General features: G+C 44.2%; 2 protein-coding genes and 2 long non-coding RNA genes across 8 annotated transcripts; 2 read left to right on the forward strand and 2 right to left on the reverse strand.

Annotated features, from left to right (window-relative positions):
• Window positions 1-468: 468 nt before the first annotated feature.
• Window positions 469-2,866, reverse strand: LOC125529358 (probable metal-nicotianamine transporter YSL9). The gene is made up of 4 exons (XM_048693770.1): window positions 2,830-2,866; window positions 2,460-2,617; window positions 2,154-2,412; window positions 469-1,123 (listed from the first exon to the last, which is right to left on the reverse strand). The coding sequence occupies exons 2-4, from the start codon at window positions 2,577-2,579 to the stop codon at window positions 972-974; spliced, it is 531 nt and encodes a 176-aa protein (XP_048549727.1). The 5' UTR covers window positions 2,580-2,617; window positions 2,830-2,866; the 3' UTR covers window positions 469-971.
• Window positions 2,867-7,314: 4,448 nt separating this feature from the next.
• Window positions 7,315-8,967, forward strand: LOC125529357. Its single transcript, XR_007292615.1, has 2 exons — window positions 7,315-7,510; window positions 8,665-8,967. It is a non-coding gene; the product is annotated as an uncharacterized LOC125529357 (long non-coding RNA).
• Window positions 7,746-12,244, reverse strand: LOC125529355. 3 transcript variants are annotated; one of them, XM_048693769.1, is made up of 7 exons: window positions 12,109-12,244; window positions 11,427-11,627; window positions 11,068-11,126; window positions 9,155-10,589; window positions 8,969-9,081; window positions 8,641-8,881; window positions 7,746-8,535 (listed from the first exon to the last, which is right to left on the reverse strand). In XM_048693769.1, exons 2-7 carry the CDS (start codon window positions 11,581-11,583, stop codon window positions 7,979-7,981), a joined length of 2,562 nt encoding a protein of 853 aa, XP_048549726.1. In that variant the 5' UTR covers window positions 11,584-11,627; window positions 12,109-12,244; the 3' UTR covers window positions 7,746-7,978. The 3 variants fall into 3 exon arrangements, with proteins under 3 accessions (XP_048549726.1, XP_048549725.1, XP_048549724.1); XM_048693768.1 differs by having other exon boundaries at window positions 11,993-12,131; XM_048693767.1 differs by having other exon boundaries at window positions 11,989-12,124.
• LOC125529356 lies at window positions 9,957-12,872 on the forward strand. 3 transcript variants are annotated; one of them, XR_007292613.1, is made up of 4 exons: window positions 9,957-10,469; window positions 10,559-10,738; window positions 11,416-11,745; window positions 11,855-12,872. It is a non-coding gene; the product is annotated as an uncharacterized LOC125529356 (long non-coding RNA). The 3 variants fall into 3 exon arrangements; XR_007292612.1 differs by having other exon boundaries at window positions 11,416-12,872; XR_007292614.1 differs by having other exon boundaries at window positions 10,571-10,738; window positions 11,416-12,872.
• Window positions 12,873-14,094: the final 1,222 nt, after the last annotated feature.

Genomic DNA, 14,094 nt, shown 5'->3' on the forward strand with positions numbered 1-14,094 from the left:
TAGGTGTCTCCTGGTGGTGCGGGTGAGTTCCCGAGCGAAAACTTTGCGATTTGACGCCGGTGAAGGCGACGCTCGCGGGTGCCGCTATCTTCTTGAGGATGTTGTTTGTGGGTCTCTTCCTGTGCCAGGGCTCCGGCTGAAAATCAATGTCCGCGGACTCGGCAACGGTGACACGTCGTCACCCTCCTGAGGGCGTTGTCATGGAGTGGTGGAGTTCGGGTGCCGTCCCTTGGACTGTTGTGATATATTATGATTGTTTTATGCTTCTTGTCGTATCTTTATATCTGGTTTGTAAAAGGACCTTCTCGTTGTCGTGTACTCTTATGTTGTATTTTATATGTAAAGTGGGGCACAAGCCTATTTCAAAAGAATCTGTCTGAATTTATGAACCAGAAATCCGGATAAAATTGATCTAGAAAGCTAAACAAGAATGTTTATCTAAAACAGGGAGAATGGATTTGGAACACGGAGAAGAAATCATACAGTAGGATTTTATTCGGTAAACATTTATTTCACAAGTATTTATTTATTGGCTTATTAAAGAAAATAAATTTCTACTCCCTCCGTCTCATAGTGTAAGAGGTTTTTTGACACTACATTAGTATCAAAAGACGTCTTACATTATGGGACGGAGGGAGTATTTGGTAAGTCAATAGCTGGTGGGGTAGTTGATACGGTCAGGGCCGGCCCTGGGGCATGGGCAGGGGGGCAACGGCCCAGGGCCCAGCCCAGGGAGGGGCCCATGATGTAGTGCACATATATAACATAGCCAAGCAAAATAGGTGAGAAAAAAATTTATGAGAGAAGAAAAACGAGATGAGGTAGGCCCATCAGATAGCAGGTAGCGATTAGCGAAGCGTCAAGCATGCCGCACGGCAGGGCCGCTCGTTTCGATTGTGAAACAAATCAATCGAAGATCTCGGGGACGCCTTGCTCGTCTGTTCGTCCACTCGTCGCTGTGGTCGCCTCGGTCACCGCTGTGCACGTCGCCCGCCGTGCGGCAATCCAGCAGCCGCAGCCCGCAGCAGTACGTATACGTATGTATGTGAGCAGTGAGCGCAGCCCACAGCAGTACGTATACGTATCCATGCATAACTCTCTGTACCATGTTCCTGATCCATCCCTGCAAACCCCAATTTCAGTAATTTCTTTTATTTTTTAGAACGTATTCAATTATTCATCCATGATCCATCCTCTAATTTCAGTGTACACGAAGTTCCAAATTTTAATGTATAATTTTCGAATTCAATCTTTCATAGTATGTATTCAACCATCCTTTTTTTGTCATTCTATGCACATGTCTAGGGTTCCAATCATTCAAATCATCCGATGTATAAATTTCTAATTCCTTGAATAATTTTTTCTTCATAATATTAGGACATTAGCCCGCCATGTTGCCTAAGAAGCATTTGTCAGTTGCTCAAACAAGGAGAAAAAAGATAGAAAGGGATCTGAAGATTCAACAACTGAAGGGTACTTAAGTATTATTGTTGTCGATGGAGTCAGTTGAATTTGGTTCTTATTTGAGGTAATCATATCATGTTACTTTCAATTTTCTATCTTTTTAGTATTTCTGTCGTAATATGGCATTGTCCAACAATTATTATGTTTAAGTTTATGTACCGCGTACACGCATACATATATATGATCTTAGGACATAGGGGCACATGGCATCGAATTCGCCTAGGGCCTCCCGAAACACAGGGCCGGCCCTGGATACGGTTTTGACTTTTGAGGCAAGCTGGTGGGAAAAATATCAGGGGTGGGAGGAAAATATAAAAATAGGGAGAAGGGAGGGAAAAATGTTTAAATGAAAAAATACAAACAAAACAACTAAGAGCAAAATAAGGAACTTTTAAGTGAAAAAAAGGATGGCTTATCCTAATGTTTGGGGCGGTATAGTGGCTGCAGGCGGCACGGTCATCTCTTTGTCACTCCCTTGAAACATAATAAGAACGTTTAGATCACTGCTTTAGTGATCATATTGATCTAAACGCTTTTATATTTCCTTATGAGGAGGCAGTATCTTGAGAAGTTGCCCTATTTGATTTAAATATGTAGTTTAAAGGATGGCCTTTTAGGGGACGTAAACTTGGAGTATTAGTTAGACATTTAGTGGAGTAAGTATAACTTTTAATAAATAAGATAATAACCTGCAGCGCCGACGCTGTAGCAGGCGACGGCGCAGGTCTGGACAACGGTGTTCTCCTGCCTCGTAAGCGGTTTGACGGGGATGCCGAGGCGGGCGAGGGCCTGCGTCCACCCGCGGAGCATGACGAAGGAGATGAGCGCGGCGGAGACGTTGAGAGTAGGGTTGAGACCCGTGGTGAGGTTCAGCTTCATGACGATGACGCTGTACATGGTTCCGACGGCCACGCTCACAACCAGGCCGCGCGCTGTCAGCTGCTCCGACCACGGCGGCACCGGCACGCGGCCACGCGCGGCCCCCCGCGCCCCGCCCACGGCGGCACCGGCACGCGGCCACGCGCGGCTCCTGGCGCCTCGACGATCTCGTCGACATCCAGGAGCCGGGCTTTCTCCTCCTTCCCTCCCACGGCGCCCCGCTGGTGTGGCGCCATTTTTGGTTCCTCTCCTCCTCTCCTTTCTCCTGTCCTGCCTGCGTCACATGGGGAAGAGAGATTCTGGATAAGCAGCAGATCGGTTCCATCAGTGTGCTTGCGGGAAAATGGATAATGGCGCCTGGGCTCTCCAGCACCAATAAGTAGGTATAATCAATAAGAGATTAACCAACGTGATTCATGGCGAACAAAAGAACTGAGCGCCTAAAGAGCTTAACTCAGTTTATGATTATGCTGGAAAGGAACTAACTTGGCTGCTCGTGGAAGCACCAGGGGCAGACGTGCGACACAGTACCACAGGTTTATTATAGTACATATATACAGGTTATTATGTGGGTGGACAGCATGCTTCATGCATCTCTTGTTTGTTAGGTGCGACGTTTTTGGCGCTGTTTTAACTTTTAAGTGCCACTTAGATAACACCACCACGGTTCGTCAACAGCAACGACAAAAAATATGTCCACGCCACGTCCTTTATGCTTTGACTAAAGACGGACCCCGCCAAAGCCCGCGCGTCCTGGCGGCGATGGGGGAGGAGGGGACCAACCCTGGCGGCGTTAGGGTTGGCCCTCCGGTCGATCACGGGAGCGGGGAGGTTTACTTTCCATGACACCTTGTGCTAGCACATCGCAAGTCCATCCATATTTACAGCTTTTACATTGATTCCTATCGACCAATTCCTCCTTTTTTTTTGGGTTTGACACTATTGCTTATCAAAAAGGTCTAGAATTGACCTCCTACGCTTGTCGTTGCCGGAGAGTGTAGCGCTTTTGATAAGTGAAAACCGCTAAGGAAAACCTTTACTGTGGTTAATGTTTTCTGTTTTTCTTTTACTCTTTTAGTCCATTTATCAAATATCTTGTTGTTGATAGCTTGTTGGGAGGCCTCTCCTGCACAAGTACTGAGGTTAGGAAATGACTCCACCTTCTGAAATGAAAAAGAAGTTTACAAATATCTATTGGCACACTTCAGCATGTGAGAGATGACTGTTACGCACGAGATGACATTGTCCATCTAAAAGATCACTTACTCATGCTTGAAAAATTATGTGGTCTCTTTAGTATTCAGGTCTACCACATGATGAAGCCAAAAAAAAAGTATTCTCTTTATCTTTGGTGGGCAAGGCATCGGAGTGGTATAGGTCCTGGGTGATCCGTAAGAAATAGATTAGGTCGATCTTTACACTTGGTTTTATAGAGAAGCACATCACTTCAGTGAAGGGGTATCGAAGAACTGGAACCCGAACTGACCGTTGTTGGACGTTTTCCCTCTCCCACCTCCCTAGCTCCAAGTTTCTATACCCACTTCTTGCTGCTAGTGACTTGTATCGCTGATTCCAACACGTGTATCCTTGTTCATGTTCGTGAAAAATTGAGAGAGAGAGAGAGAGAGAGAGACTAAGGGCCAGTTCTTTTGACGGCTTAAAAATATGCCTCCTCCTCCCCAGCTTTCTCCATAAGCCACCTCCTTCATTCATTGGAGCTTCTGAACTAGTTATGGGATAACTAATTTAGAAGTCTCAACAAATTTAGGGAGCGGCTTATTATGTGCCCAGGCAACTTCATGAGGCAGATAAGTCACCCCGGGTCTCTAACTAAACATACCCCAGACAGATTCCAGGCCAGACAGCTTGAAACGAGGACACAAACCTCACTAATCCATAGAATGTTGTTTGCTTTTGGCAACTAACCCATAGAATATTGATGGAATGTTGTTGGCTTTTTTGCATAATTGGGTTGTGACGGTGTCCTAGATTAGGGAGTACTCATCACGTCGGCCTATCATTTATGGGTCGGGTCGAGGACCACCGACAACTGAAGAATACACCCCGGTCCACGTAAGATATGGCCCTCAGCATACTCAAAATGGAATACTCCGAAGACTTGGCGTATACTTCAAGGCATATTCAAATATTTGGCATATTTATCTCTAGATGCAAGTCCCATCCACAATCTATACAATACAAGTAGGATGTACGGTTTTACCTCTTCGAGAGGGCCTGAATCTGGGTAAATAATGTGTCTCTCTACTTCCTGTTACCATCAAGTCAAGATCACTAGCTCGGGGCCCCTACGTGAGATTCGCCAAATTTAGCTCCAACATTGGTAGCCCATACAGGCCTGTTGTGTGGTCGCAAAAAGCTCAATGAAAGCATTGATTGACGAACGGATCCACGCCGACGCGATCTTTGTGCCAGAGCATCAAGACCTCGGCTTAACTGAGACGCAGAAGAATCTTGGACCTCCTACGCACCGTCAAGGCATAAATCCTAACAAACCAAGTCTGGTGATCGGATCCCTCACCGTATCTTCGGATTCGGCCAAGGATCTTCAAGCGATCACTGCCCAAGAGTCGGTTTCGCATCTGCCACAGGGCAATAGTCACATCTAGTTGGACCAAGCCTGGAGCTCATATCCAAAGACTCTCTGTTGTGACCCAATGAGCGCGGCCACAGAGTCTGTCCCGAGGCCAATGCTAGATCAACCTCGGGAAGTTTTCTCCAGGAAACAGACGCTAGATCGGTCCGAAATTAAATTTCTGCTCTCCCCAACCACCCCTACCCCAACGTTGCGTATTGCCCCCAATAACTTAGGGCCGACTGACATCTGGGATTTGGCTTGCATTACACAAAAACCTAAATTCTTTTATATATTTGCCAATCTCAAGATGATGTGTCGGCTCAGTTTTTAGGAAGTGCTCATAGGGAAAGGGTGTGTGTGTGTATGTGTGTTCATAAGGGTGAGTGTATGTGTGTGTAAGAGTGTTTATGTTTGTGGTGTGTTCAATAAAAATCTAGCTGAAATTATTTTCTATCTTTGCCAATAAATAATGAGTTACAAAAAGATTCGTTTTTTTCTGTCATAGTGGATTACTCCTTTTTTTCCCTTTTAAAAAAGCGGCATTCTATGTACAATATCTCGATCGAATTATGGAGGCCAAAATAAATAGAATAATGATCAATGGAAAAAAAATGAAAATATCCTTTATCATAAGGAAGGTCGGTGCGAACAATTTTTTTAAAACATAGTACAGATGCAAGTGCTCATATATACGCGCATATACTCACCCCCTATAAACACACACACGTACACCCTACCCCTATGAGCACATTTGAAAGACTGAGCCAACATATAATCTTGAGATTTTACAAAGTCGCCGTATGCGCCTCGTAGTCAATGAGAGCGTCTCCGCCCACTGAACGCACATCATCGAAAATCCTGCAATAAACCTAGGATAAATGTGAGCACTAGCATTTGAACCCTGGTGGGCTATGCATATTACTGTCCTTCTAACCATCCAACCATAGATTGGTTCGCTCAGTGCCAACGAATTGATTGCTAGCGGGTGGATCGACCAGCGAACATTTCGTTCGCTGGGGGTTACACAATCGAGTGAGGTGGCTTGGACATACGAACAAAATGAGCTAGGCCTAGATAGCAGTTTATTTAAAAAAAACATTATAAAGAAAACTGATACAAGAAAAAACAAAAAAGATTATGTACAAAAAAATAAAGTTGCCATGCTAAACTTTAAAGACTATCATCCTCTAGATAATTTTTTTTATTTGGATAAATCGCAATTAGATTACAGGTGTTGCCATTATCAAAAAAGGAAAAAAAATTCCATGCCATAAAAATAAAAAATGTCATCCTCTTAAAAATAAAAATGTCATGTTATTGACTACTAAAATTCTATGCCCTGAATTAAAAAACTGCCATGCTCTTGATAATAAAATGCCACGCTCTTAATAATAAAACTATCGTCCTCTTATTAGTAAAAAATTAATGTTATTTATTATTAAAAATGCCATGCTCTTAGTAATAAAACTGTCATCAGCTCATTTAGAAAAATGCCATGTCATTAATTATCAAAATGGCATGCTCTTAATAATAAAACTGTCATCATCTTATTAACAAAAATTCCATGTTATTAAATATTAAAATGACATGCTATATAATTAAACTACCATCCTATTATTAACAAAAAGTCATGTTATCCTCAGTAAAGAAATATAAGAGTATTTAGATTACTAAAGTAGTGATCTAAACCCTCTTGTATTTCTTTAGAGAGGGAGTAATTATTAAAATGTCACTCTCTTAGTAAATAATGACATGTGAGAAATTGAAAATGGCATGTTTTAGAAGGAAAAATATATGTTATGGTTTTAATAGAAAAAAAGATTCTCCATGCCTATAATATATGCACGTGGCAAGTTTTTAAAAATCCCTCTAAAAATAGGGAATTTTGTTATTTCCAAAAATGAAAAAAAATACGATCTCTGGAAAAAAATTCAAATTAATTTTTTAACTCAAAATACATAAAGATGTTTGACCATAAATGTATACAAAACTGTGCTTCAGCCCTGGTGGTATGTGTGCATTGGCTTCCTGTAGAAGGGCCCAAGTTCTATTCCCTAGGAACCGTTCGCCAGTATATCTGGGATAGCGAACGACTCCAGAGAGCTGACCTGACACATGGTTTGCATCAAGATTCGTGCAACAGCAGGGAATGTGTTCGCTGGAACAGCCTAAAAGTCTAACGGGCACTAGATAACATTTCCAGAAATATAATGTTCTTGTTCTTGTTTTTGTTTTTAAAAGTTTCTTTTGAGACATATTTTTGTTTTTAAAAGTAGTCCAACCAGCCTGTAATTGGTTGGGCCCAACCGAGATCATACGAGGGACGTGGAATTGAGCCCAGCGGTGTGCAAACGGGCTTTTCTGACCTAGGGTTGGCCACCGGGCCGTATTTCTCAGAGAAAGGAAGGGGAGCGGCTGGCCGGGCGAGGGATAGCGAGCTCATCATCCGAGAGGGAGCCGCCCGTCGCCGCCGGCGAGGATCCAGCGGCGCCCGCAAAGGGAGAAAAGAGGACGAAGAAGAGGAAGAGGCTGGTCTTGCCGCAGTTCCACCTGGACTCGCTTGCTTGCTTGGTTGATGCCTGATCCTTAATCCGACCTACTCCTACTGCTTAATTATGCCTATAGCTAGCTAAGTTATCTGCCAAGTGTGTCCTGTTCTATGATGTTTATTGTTTTGATTTGCCCACTGAATTTCCTTTACTTTTCATATGATGAATCAGTTCTGTTATGTTATGGGCATGACTGGAATGGATGATATATGATGTATATTGGTGTTGATTATGTGCACACTGTGCTAGCTCTCAACTTCACTGAAAAGGGTATCACTTTGACTGTATTTTGCACAACTAACTGACACTACAAGTTACACAAATCACATATGCACACACCACACAAATCACAAGGACAACATCGGAACCGTCAGCTGCACACTATCAAGAAGAAAACCTCACTGGCTCTTCCCTCCCAAACATGTTAAAAGCTACTTACAATACTCACATTAGCAAGCACACAATGCTCTGAGTTGATCGCCCTGATAGACTATATCCACAAATCATAAGCGACATCTTCCAACAGTTCATCCAGCAAGAATTCCCATATATCCACAACAGTCTCCTCGCTTTCCGATCGAAGATCCATCCAAGCTCCCTCTTCCAGATCCACACTAATTAGCTGGTTCAATGTGCTGGGAAATTGGTAACAGAGATGGCCCTCAACGTGCTTATTTATTTCTGAGATGAGGTTCTGTCCCATTGGAGGTGCCTGTATGTTTTGTCTGACAAAAGATAAGCAATGGGGGTTTCCAAAGTGTTTCCCCTGAATTGCTGTTATAGCTTCACAGATGCAGTCAAAGAAGAGCATGAAATCATCAGTTTGATGATTGCCCTGATGTAGCTCTTCAAACAGGCAAGGGCTGATCAATTCATCTTCCAGATACCATACATCTAAGTTCTGGGATGTGCATAGTTCTGATAGCTCCAGCACTGCTTGTATGTAACCTAACCTGACATCCTTGTCCTCCCAGAAGATTCCTTCTTGGTCTGATCCATCGTCTGGGTAGTACTGGTGGGGACTCGAGACATCTTGGCGCAACTCACCTGTAGGTCATTTTGGGAGATGAAACCGTTAGATTAAAAAAAAACTTTGTTTTTCTGAAGGTCAATGGTTAGCATACATCAGATTTTTTATCAATTGAATATTACATTGTATTGGGCTCTTATTTTCAGGGCTGTCGACATCTTCATGGAAGAATGGATCAAGAATAGACACAGGACTGGGTTGCTCTTGCTTTTCACAGTTTTCCTCTTGTGATGTTGGTCCAAGTGATGCGCTTCGTCTGGGAGTTTCTGGCTCTTGGTGCTCTAGCATCTTGACAACATTCTCAGGGGAACCTGGATAAATCTCAGCATGCTCTTTACTTGGTTCTGCTGCTTCTTTCGTTTCCTTCAATGCAGACATTCAAAATTTTCATTAAACTAGCACATCAATGGAAACTAGATGAAATAGCAATAAATATTGTCTTGAACATACTGGGGGTGAGTTATATTTGTGTTGCTCTGCTGGAATGCATTGCGCATTCCGAATTGCTTGCGAGTGATCCAGATTGTCAGTTTCTTCAATACAACCAGTATCAGGTTCAACGTCTGCAAGTATTCATATTCTATTAATATAATATCCATGTAGTATTTGATAATTTTGCATCCTGTAATCACTCACCTTGTTGCGTGTCTTCTTCCTTGTAATAATATCTTTCTCGATCCGCTTGTTCAACCGTTGCTTCACTAGGACCACATTCAACACTCCCTGAATCTCCCTCTGTTTTATTTCCTTCTTCTGCAGATTCTTCCCCCTCAGCCTTGTGTATGGCACAAATATTTTTATCTTCCTGTGAATGTTCAATATACTCTTTTACCCTTGGGGTATTCCCAGGTGATGATGGGGTACTGCATTGAGGGAGGGAAAGCATTCCTACCAAGGACCTTGAGACCTGAACTGCTGGACTTGGATACTTGCCAGTATGAGTATCGTCCTTCAGAATTTCTGTTAAATGTTTTTTGGCTTCTGCGTAGAAGTTGGATGCATCCTTTGAGGTAGATAAGTCGCTGTTGAAACCACCTACTGAATGATTTATTTGCTTGTGTTTACTGCTGTTTGAAGGTCCAACATCATTTTTATCAGTAGCTGGAGGGGCCTGTCTGGAATCCTTTATAATTGTAAATGAATCTCTGAGCAAACACGGATCTCTTTGTACATCATCTTCGTTCATTGGGGGTCTTCCTTTTCTAGTTTCTCCGGTCACGATTCTGAATCTTCTCCTGACTTCCTTAACTGAAAATGTTGAACATTCAGCTGCACTGTATTCTGGAGCTTGAATTCCACCTGTTTGCCGATGGAAGGATGTCGATGCAGTTGCTTCTGTAGGATCAAATCCTCTCCTTGGATTTGGCTTCAGTATTACTATTTTGTTAACAGGCTGAGAAGACCTTCCTTCTGGTGCATGTGTTCTGCTCGATTTATCTTTCTTCCAGAAGAATATATTCCTGCTCTCTTTATTCTTTGTTTTGATAGCCAACTCACGCTGATTTGAAGCCTTTGTATCTTCGGCAATGTTAGTTTTTTCAAGCATTTTCTTGGGCTCTAGCCTGGCCCCTACATGTCTGTTGCAAATATATTTGTTGTCAACAAGCTGCTTTTCCTCGCTCACCGGTGTTTTCTGATAATCAAGGTCACGGGGAGGATTGTTATACTCATTAAGCTTTGTATGGATAATGGACTCTAATTCAGGGTATAGTTCACTCTTATTCCTGCAATCGTCATGCGGCCCTTCATCATGGTACTTATAGACTTGTCCCAGGAAATCTGACAAAGCAAGCTCAAGGCCATCTTCTTCCGCCTGTTCCATGCATTTTGAACCACTGGGATCCAGGGACCCAGAGGAGGAAGCAATGCCTATGTCTGCGCTGGGATCTGTGACTCCCTTTGGTTTGCTGTTCGGCGTTGTTCTTTTGTCCAGACAGACATCATGTCCCAGGTCAGCCAATATCCTTTGAACCTCGTCGTTTGGGATCTTCTTCGAATGTTTTGGCTTGCCAACCTCGCCCTCCATGAGTCTTTTGACAGTTGGTTTCGTAGTGCTGCATTCCTCCGTGTTCTGAGAAATACAGGACCAAAACATCAGTTGTCTCCAGGAAACAAGTTTCGACATGCAGCGTAAATATTACAACAATAGAAAAGCTTGAACAGAGTCTGTACTGCATCAAGAGGACTGAATGATGGTAGTTCAGTACAAGCCCATACACAGTAAGGAGGTTCCTTCAACTGCCCAACAATGCTGTATTTATGAAATCATATCCGGACTGCTGTTTTCTAAGTTTATTACTCAACTTATATTAAACTGTACTTTGCTTCGAAAACTTTTTGGCTGCTATCAGAATCAAGTTGGCACTTTTCAAAACCACAAGTCACAGCGATTTTTGTTATGCAAGTAACTTGATATAGCATCTGCTGCATCTGGGTGGAGTTGTGGTTTTAACGAACACGCTATGTGATCTACAGTAAACAGTAATTCATATGTATTTTTCTCTCGTAGAACCGCATGTTTTTCATTTGATATACAAAAATTAACTTACATCCCTGTCTTCATCTGTTTCCTCAAAGTCCCTAGACTTCTTTCTCAAGTGCCCTCTTCCTGCAACCAAGCAGGCTGTTAATCCCAATAACAGAATTTACAACAAGAAGCTTGAGTGATGTATTTCCTGAATGCCTTAAAAAATTCAGTTAGTTCTAGAGGGATCAGTTGCTGGTTTGTAGCATTAGAGAATTGTGAAGCGAAGGATGGACATCAGAAATGAAGATAGTACTGTCATGAAACTGAATTGCTGTTGCACTACCCACTTATCTAGATCACTACTACTCCTTACTATTCTGTCTTTACTCTTCGCATAACTAATATAACTGTGGTTTACAATTAAATTAAGAGAAGCAGTACCAGCAAAGCCACTGAAGGAGTGCCTTCTGCTCCCTTGCTTCCTGTCGAGGATAAGCTTGGGGTCGCGGCGGGAGTAGAACATGCGGATGAGGCCCCAGGTGCACCCAACATTGTTCTCTTGGATTTGTGAAGCCCGTCTGTGGCTCGTCTTCCCCATTCTCTCGGTGGTTTTCTTCTACCTGCACTCTGAAGGTGAAGTACCTGGCAGAAGTATGAGTTGTTCAGTTCATGGTGCTAATCCTCAGCAAACGTGAAGTACCCGGCAGCAAGCAAACGTGGTTGCAGAAAATGCATGTGTCTACTCTGCAGTTAAATCAACGTATAACAGAATTTTACTACTGCTGGGTCTAGTATCAACATGGATTAGAATTGAACTACTTTCACTCTGGTTTGGTTCTGACCCTTGTTCCTTTTCTCTGCTATTGTAGTAATCACAGAAGAAACGGAGCCGGGGATGCAAAGCCACCGCAGAGACAACTTGTATCATTATGGTTAGAAAACAAGAGGGAAACCCAGCCAGCAATATTACAAGGCAAGAGTATAACAAGAAAGAATTGCTCACTGACAATCGCGACGGCGCAGCAGGGAAGAAGATGAAGAACCGCCCGTAGCTCCGAGCCGATGAGGAGGAGATCAGCACACACAGAGGACTAGATAGAGGAGTGCAAGGGAAGCAACCAACCATGAGAGGTCCTTCAGGGCATGTCTCTGGCCATGTGAAGGGATGCCATGACCAGCTGGCTGCCCTGAGCTGCGGAGCAGGCGGCGGCGGCAACGGCGGTGGAAGGAAGGAAGGAATCAGAAGAAGAAGCCTTTTCTTGCTTGCTCGCACTGGCCAGTCAGTGGCACGCCATCTTTTCAATCTTCTTCCCCTCTTTGTGCTTTGTGGAGCTAGCGTGGAGGGGCATGCAGCAGCACAGCTATGGCGACGGACAGGTGTAGCAGCAGCAGCGGCACATGCCATGGACAAGCATCAAGGTGACCACGGCCCCCCCACACACGCACAAGCAGCAGGCAGGCACCAGGCACGCATGCTTTTTCCCCACCCCTCTGCTCTGCAGGGAAAAGTGGCAGGATCAGAGCGGTTGATAATTGTCCTTGAAGCATATTTATTCCTGTAGCAATGATCCAGCCTTGTGGTAAAAGCATCGTACCATCAATTTGTTTATTTTGTGATTTGTTGGGGGGCACATTTTTCTGCCAATTCAGCGCGACGGTCGGGCCAGACTAGTTAACGGCATCATCAAAACAGTTAGCATTTTGGATCGGTGTTTTTGCCACTGTGAAATCTTCAAGTCGGTGTGACATGTCGGGTTTTGTAAAGTGGTGGTTTTTCGCAAGTCGTGCCGTAAAAGTGATGGTTCTGTGCATTTAACTATGAAATATGTCAATGGTTGTGCCACATGCTTCATGAGCGGAGCTAAGTTTCTTTACTTGTGCCAGACTATTTGTGTTGGTTGTGCACTGGATGCCACTCATCGTCCTTTATATTCGTTTGATGCTAAATTTTAAGTTAATAAAAATACCATTTATCAAAAAGAAAGTACTACATCTCATTTCCGTTAAACACTAGTAGGGATACTGCACACACAGGAACAGGATACAACGTGAGCAGCAAGCATGCGCACGTGCCTTGATTTTTCTGTTATATACTTGCCCTGGTCTGCTGATTATGCGTGCATGTCACGTACGTGCTGTGGCTGCGATCGATGGAGTACGTAGTGTAGCCGGCACACGTAGCTACAGTACAGTGCACGCCAATCAACCCTTGGAAACGACGGCTCACATTATTTATCTTAATATTAATTAGGTTCTCTAGCTAGCGACGCCTTGTTTGTGCTTACTTACTCCACATCAATCCAGGGTGTTTGTCTACCTCTTTCGATGCTGCTTCATGTTTGTTGTACATGATTATTATCGTTACTATGGGACGGAGGGAGTAGAATACACTGGTAAATAAGGGTTGCAAACTAAGCTGAGGAGCTTGATTGCAATCTTTTTCTTTCTTCACCATTTACCCTCGGTAATAATGTTAGCACCCCTGACGACCTGACCCCACCTGCACAGGAGAAGATGGTGCGGCCCAGCCGCACCCGACGCGCCAACACTCGCTTCTGCGGCCCAGAGTGGCACAACGGGTCCGGCCCAGCGACGGCTACTACTTAAGGGCATCACCCTCTCCTTCTGGCTCATCAAGTGGATCACAGAACCGGCGGCGGCACGAACCCTAATCCTTCCTATTCGATCCATTCTTGTACTCGATATTGTATCCTGGATATATTGCCACCGAGAGAAATACTAGATCGATCCCCTTCCTTATTCGTCCCTAACATCTGGTATCAGTCACCAGAAATCCACCTTCCCTCCACCCGATCTGGCTCACCTCATCGAGACCAGAGGGATTCGTCACGGCCACAACACCATCGAAGCCATGGATCCAGCAGCGAAGGCCTAACTCGACAAGCTCACGACGACAATGGAGGCCAACACCGCGGCTCTCACCGCGGTCACCTCCCGCCTGGATGATCTGGTTGCCTGGAGGCCAGATCTGGAGCGTCGCGTCTCCGATCTGGGCGACGCGGTCATTGCTCTGCAGCAAGCGCGGCCAAACGCTTCGATCTACGGCGCCACCGCCCGCGCTGCCCACCGACAAGTTGGGCCAGGGGGG

This window comes from Triticum urartu, unplaced genomic scaffold, assembly GCF_003073215.2.
Source record: "Triticum urartu cultivar G1812 unplaced genomic scaffold, Tu2.1 TuUngrouped_contig_5545, whole genome shotgun sequence".
NCBI lineage: Eukaryota > Viridiplantae > Streptophyta > Magnoliopsida > Poales > Poaceae > Triticum > Triticum urartu.

Coding starts and splice junctions, on each gene's coding strand:
- LOC125529358 (XM_048693770.1), bottom strand. CDS start 2,579: ATGGCGCCACACCAGCGGGGCGCCGTGGGAGGGAAGGAGGAGAAAGCC. Junction 2,413..2,459: donor GCGTGCCGGTGCCGCCGTGG/GCGGGGCGCGGG, acceptor GTGCCGCCGTGG/TCGGAGCAGCTGACAGCGCG. Junction 1,124..2,153: donor CTACAGCGTCGGCGCTGCAG/GTTATTATCTTA, acceptor TGGGGTTTGCAG/GGATGGATCAGGAACATGGT.
- LOC125529355 (XM_048693769.1), bottom strand. CDS start 11,583: ATGGGGAAGACGAGCCACAGACGGGCTTCACAAATCCAAGAGAACAAT. Junction 9,082..9,154: donor GGAAGAAGACACGCAACAAG/GTGAGTGATTAC, acceptor GAATACTTGCAG/ACGTTGAACCTGATACTGGT. Junction 8,882..8,968: donor ACAAATATAACTCACCCCCA/GTATGTTCAAGA, acceptor TCTGCATTGAAG/GAAACGAAAGAAGCAGCAGA.